The 6,397-nt window shown below is 40.7% G+C and overlaps 1 protein-coding gene across 2 annotated transcripts in view; it reads left to right on the top strand.

The window, feature by feature from the left end:
* C1QTNF7 (C1q and TNF related 7) overlaps positions 1–6,144 on the top strand; it is a 97,186-nt gene extending 91,042 nt beyond the window's left edge. For both annotated transcript variants that reach the window (XM_036273655.1, XM_036273663.1), the window contains exon 3: positions 5,186–6,144. In XM_036273655.1, the coding sequence (XP_036129548.1) occupies positions 5,186–5,817 (632 nt within the window). In that variant the 3' untranslated portion in view covers positions 5,818–6,144. The remainder of the gene's footprint in view (positions 1–5,185) is intronic.
* The last annotated feature ends 253 nt before the right edge of the window (positions 6,145–6,397 follow it).

The raw sequence follows: 6,397 nt of genomic DNA on the forward strand, positions 1-6,397 counted from the left end.
CCTCTTTGAGCCTCAGTTTCCTTATTTGTAAATAGGGGGCAGTGAAGATTAAAGACAACAGCAGATGTGAAACACGAAACAGAATAAGTGCCATGTGGAAAGCATTCATTAAACATGAGCTGCTATTACTTACGACATTGTGATCTGCAAATATGAGTCACAACTAACTTTGTGACTATTCAAAGCTACATAATAAATTAGAAATGGATGATCTGTTTTACGAGGTAGTTCTAGTGCTATTTAAAGACGTGTTTATGGATATGAGTTCAGATTAAATCAAATGTTCATTATTGCTGCAGTTTCAACCATGTATGAGGCCAGCTACCCCTCATTCATCAATCCATCTATTCGTTCACCCACTCATGCGTTATTCATTCCACAAGGTTTTGCGCACCTATTGCTTCCCAGGATTGCTCTAGACCAGTGTTTCACCACCTCCACATGAATGACATTTGGGGCTGAGTAATCCTTTACTGTGGGATGACGATCCTGTGCACTGTCGGGCATTCAGCAGTGACCCACTACATATCAGTAATGCCCTCACAAAGTGTGATCACCAAAAACATCTCCAGACGGTGCCAACTCTCCCTCAGTGGGCAACGCAAAATTGCTCCTGGTTGAGAACATGGCTCTAGACACTGAGAACACCCCCTGAGTAAGATGCTGCCTTTGTCTTAATAAGCAAACGTTTGGGTGTGGGCAGCCAATACAGAAAAACACAATCGCAATGCAGGGTGGGGCAAAAGTAGGTTTACAGTTGTTTGTATGGAAAGTGATGCAATAATTAATCAATAACAATACTGTTTCACATACTGATAATGGTAAACCTACTTTTGCCCCACCTTGTATGTCTTCATCATCACCATCATCACCATCATCACCATCACCATCATCACCGTCACCATCATCACCATAACCATTTATTCAGAACTTACTACACCCACGTGTCAGAAACTTTACATTTAATACTGTCCATCATAACCTAACTAGCAATGATTATAATCAGCAATAATACTAATAATAATGTTACAAGTGAAAAAATGGAGATTTAAAAATAAAATGACTTTCCCAACCTGAGATTACTTAAGTCCAATATGTGCATATACATTCATAAGGTTGTATGACAGCTAAGAAAGGAAAAGGTGTTCCTTGGTGATCGATAGAGAAGCACACTCACTTGCAAACAGGAGGAGCAGAGCCCTGGGCTTTGGGGACATGCCTCCGGTATGGCCGGAGCAGGACACAGCACAGGTGGGAGCCTCTTCCCTTCCCACTCGGGACACCCAAAGGCCCTCCCATCCGTATGTCCGTGGTGAGCATCCCCACCACACTTACCCCAACCAAGGGCAGGGAGAATCCAGTATAATTTTTGTCCAATTTCCCTCTCCTAAATTACAAGTACAGAGCTTATTATACTGAATTACACATTTTCTGTTCAAATATTTGTCTCCTTCACTGGTCTATAGTGATGACTATTGTATCATATTATTAACATTTAACTTAATCTGAAGGCACAGTCACATAATATCTTCAAATAACACTAGAAGCCCCTCAAGAAATAGATAATTCTGGTTTATTGTGTGGTTTGGGATATTTATGAGCTTAGCTAGGACTCATATTTGCAGATCACAATATAATACGCAGTACTAGCTAACGTAGAGGTGGATCGGGTGTGAATCGTGTCAAGGTCTCACTCAGACCCCAGTAGAGTGCCAGCTTGTAGTGAGTGGTCTATCGACATTAGATGGTCTGGGTGCATGCATGCATTCATAAATCCATGGATGGATGGATGGGTGGCTCAGAGGATGGATGGAAGAAAGGAATGGCACTGGACAAAAAAAAATCTTTGTAAACCCATATCATGGAGAGTTAAGAAGAAATCCTTTTTCTCCAAGCTTCAGTACTTAAGCATAGATACTTTCTCCATAATTCTCCTCTCTATACAATCATAGATCTGACTGAGTAGGGAGAGAGAGAATGATCTATCCCTTCTTTCTATTCTTTATTCATTGGTCCTTAGCACAGGGAAAAATCTGAGATGCAAACCGGAAGAATTACTGTGAATTAGTACAGCTAGTCTCTGATTATCTAACGGCCAGCAGCTCAGAACAGAAAATAACTATAGAAAATCCAAACATTGAAATTGTGATGGCCTTTTCACTGTAAAACTGCATCTTGGTATTTATGGTTTTATCTCAAAGAATTTTCAATAGGATGAGACCTCAAAATCTAGTCCAACACCTTCATTTCAAGGTCTGGGAAACTGGAGTCAGAGAGGGGAAACCCTTTGTCAAATTCACCTAATTCATGGCTGAACTAGAGTTTTATCCCTAGTCTGCGGAGCCCCTGTTTACTGCTTTTCTCACCCAGTTTGGAATGGATTTGGACCTAATTTCTTTATAGTACAAATGGACCACTTGGAACTCAGACAAGAATTGACTTACCCAGAATCATAGAGGCAAAAGGATTTGGGCACATAATGAAATTTAATGGTCAAATTGTTACTGATGACAAAATGTGTTTTTTTTTAATTAATGTATCAAAAGTCACTGATGAAGACAGCAAAAGTTAAGCCCCTATTGAAGATAAAATAACAATTTAGAAGTTGTTGTCTTTGATTCAAAAGCGAATTTATTAACAAAATAATATTTATATTATACTTCTACCAAAAAAAAAAATGAAAGTAATCATCGAGAGGTCAGACTATTACAACCTTATTTGAAGAAATATTACCAGATTGTGTTCTGGCTGGAGTCAGTGCAATTTTAATTTAAGAACCAATGTTGCGCCCTGGCTGGTGGGGTTCAGTTTGCTGGAGCATCTTTCCAAACACAGAAAGGATAAGGGTTAGATTTCCAGTTGGGGACACGCCCAGGCTGTGGGTTTGATCTCTGGTTGGGGTGCATATGAGAGGCAAACGATTGATGTTTATCTCCCACATCAATGTTTCTTTCTCTCTCCTTCCCTTTCTCTCTAAAATCCATAAACTATATCCTTGAGTGAGAATTAAAAACAAAAAAAGAACAAATGTCATGTGCAGCTACGGAACAGTTCTATGATCAGTAATAATGCTGATCTTAGGCCCCCCAAAATGCATTCATTATTAGCATCTTTTATGCACCATAAATTGTCAAACAGCATCTTTCCAAAATTATAGAAACAAAATGTTTGATGTTTTAAGAGTAAAGCTTTAACTCTTTTTTAACTTACATTATCCAGAACACTTTTTTGCTAAATTTGCCAAATAAATGAAAAATGATTGAACTCAAACACCAATGCATTTGTAATATATTCTAGTAAATGATATCAAAGCATTATCAAGATAAAAAGGCTAAGCTTAAGAGAAGTTTCTGAGACTGAACTACACAATATATCAATATATTTTCCCTGCCCTGGACGGTTTGGCTCAGCGGTTAGAGCGTCAGCCTGAGGTCCAGAGAGACCCGGGTTCGGTTCCCGCTAAGGGCATGTACCTCGGCTGCAGTTTGTCCCCGGCCCTGGTTGGGTCATGCAGGTGGCAGCCACTTGATGTGTCTCTTTCACGTGGATGTTTCTCTCTCTTTCTCTTCCTCTCTCTCCCTGCCACTCTATCTGAACAAAAAATGAAAAAATGTCCTCAGCTGAGGATAAAAATATATATATATATTTTTTTTCCCCTGACTACAAAAGTACACTACAAATTACCAATAATTTGGACATTTTTGAGAAAATAACATTACACAGACACTATTTATAGACTAAATTTGGCCATAAAATTGAATGACCTTCTTTATGCTATTAAGTCATTGTTATTACACAGATGATTTAAAAATTAAATAGACATTGCTTACCACTTTCAAGCCATGATCACTATTTCTCTGCATTTAGCCTATAGTTGATCTGCAGACATAAAAACGGGACATACAGAAAATATTTCACTATGGTGATTTTGAATTTGTTGGAATCTTTTCACAACTACTCTGTCTTTTCTTCTTTTTTTTTTTTTTTTCCTCACCCGAGGATATTTTTCCATCTTTTGTACAGATAGAGAGGGAGGGAGAGAGAGAGAGAGAGAAACATCGACATGAAGGGACACATCGAGTGGCTGCCACCCACACGACCAACCAGGGCCGGGGACAAACTGCAACCGAAGTACGTGCCCTTAGCGGGAACCGAACCCGGGTCTCTCCGGACCGGAGGCCGACGCTCTAACTGCTGAGCCAAACTGGCCAGGGCCTCTGTCTTTTCTATATGTAAGGAGACCCAGAGAAATTAAGGGTCTTGCCTAAAACGACACAACCCTTAGCTCCAGACAGAATTGAGGATTCTTGATTCCAGCCCCAGTGGTAAGAGGCATTTGGATGAGGGGGGAAGCATCATTAGGCTGAGACTTGGATTCTCGTCCTGGCCTTACTTCACCTCTCCGGGGCTGTTTTCTCCTCCAAAAGACTAACTGCACGGCGGTGGCAGTCACTGTTGCTGGGTTGTTGTAGTGCATGGGGCCCTCACTGTGTTCCAAACGCCCTTTACAATGGACACTCTACTGCTGCCTGGAAATGCTCAGGCTCCAGAGTCAGGAAGGCAGCTCTGTCATTCACTTGCTCTGTCTCCTTGAGCAAACGAGCTTCTCCATGGCTCAGTTTCTTCATCTACAATGGAAGTAGTAACAATTCCCAGTTCATAAAATTATTGCAAAACTTACAGAAGATAATGCATGCCAATAAGATGCTGAATAAAGCTAATCTCATTTGATTAATGCTTTTATTATTAATACTAATGATAGAATGGGACACAAGACTGAACAGCCTCTAAGGATCTGCCTGGTTCTGTCTGCCCCCATGACCCCACTTTGGGGAATAATATCAACATTGTTCACCTTAAATTCCTTCTGCAGTAATGAGTACCTGTATATTACTGATTTAGTGACAGGTGATCCATCATCAGAATGCTAGTTAATTATTTTAAATTAGTCAGGATTAAATGATTTCTCACATACTCAGGAAAATGCACTTTAAATTCTGATGAAAATATTCTATTTCCATTTTAGTGTGTCTGTGATTGTTTTTTAAAGATTCACTGTTTAGCAGTCTACAGTTGAAAGTTGTCCGAAAAGACAAAATGTAGGGTGTTCTGGACTATGTGGACATGCTGTTGGTCACGCTATATTTATAGGGACTATTAATTAAACTGCAAACTCTTTTTAAAGGTTTGAGAGGTAAGACTGGACCACTGGGCCTTGCTGGAGAGAAAGGGGACCAAGGAGAAACTGGGAAGAAAGGACCCATGGGACCCGAGGGAGAGAAAGGAGAAGTAGGTCCAGCTGGGCCTCCTGGACCAAAGGGAGACAGAGGAGAGCAAGGGGACCCGGGGCTGCCTGGAGCTTGTAGATGTGGGAGCATCATGCTCAAGTCTGCCTTCTCTGTCGGCATCACCACCAGCTACCCAGAAGAGAGGCTGCCGATTGTATTTAACAAGGTCCTCTTCAATGAGGGAGAGCACTATAACCCTGCAACGGGGAAGTTCATCTGCGCTTTCCCCGGGATCTATTACTTTTCTTACGATATCACATTGGCAAATAAGCACCTGGCCATCGGGCTGGTACACAACGGGCAGTACCGGATAAAGACCTTCGATGCCAACACAGGGAACCACGACGTGGCTTCCGGGTCCACGGTCATCTATCTGCAGCCAGAAGATGAAGTCTGGCTGGAGATCTTCTTCACCGACCAGAACGGCCTCTTCTCAGACCCAGGTTGGGCAGACAGCTTGTTCTCCGGGTTTCTCCTGTACGTTGACACAGATTATCTAGATTCCATATCAGAAGACGACGAGCTGTGATCAGGACTGCTGACCAGCATGCTCCAAAATCCTTCCGGAAGACGCTTTGATTTAATCTGGGGTCCAGAAATGAGATCCAAAGACACTCCCACTCAGATTCCTGAGTATTTACAGACAGTGCTAGCTACATCTGTTAAAACAAGATGAACCACCAAACTGTTGAAACCACACCAAAATGAATTATATGAAACAATAACCCCAGATATGAATTCTCTTGAAAGCAGTGTTCATAAATATTTAAACAAATTCAAGACAATGTTAACAATTTTTTATTACATTCCCTGAGTGATAAAACCAGCTGACGATGATATTGTCTCATTAAATCTTTATAAAATTAGATTTTTGCCTGTTATTTAAAAGAATCATCACATCCCAGACAAATCTTTGATAATTCGCAAAAGGCTGTAGTTAGTCAGACACCAAAGGTAAGTGATGCTGAGTTAAATTTCAAGCAAGTCAAAGGGAAGTCTGATTTTCTTTTTCATAATTTCTTCCTTCATGTTTGCACATGAAGCACATCATTTATTCTTGTTTTACTATGTTTTTGTTGATTATCGTACTTGAAAGTGGATACAACTAT

This window comes from Molossus molossus, unplaced genomic scaffold, assembly GCF_014108415.1.
Source record: "Molossus molossus isolate mMolMol1 unplaced genomic scaffold, mMolMol1.p scaffold_m16_p_1, whole genome shotgun sequence".
In the NCBI taxonomy this organism is placed as follows: domain Eukaryota; kingdom Metazoa; phylum Chordata; class Mammalia; order Chiroptera; family Molossidae; genus Molossus; species Molossus molossus.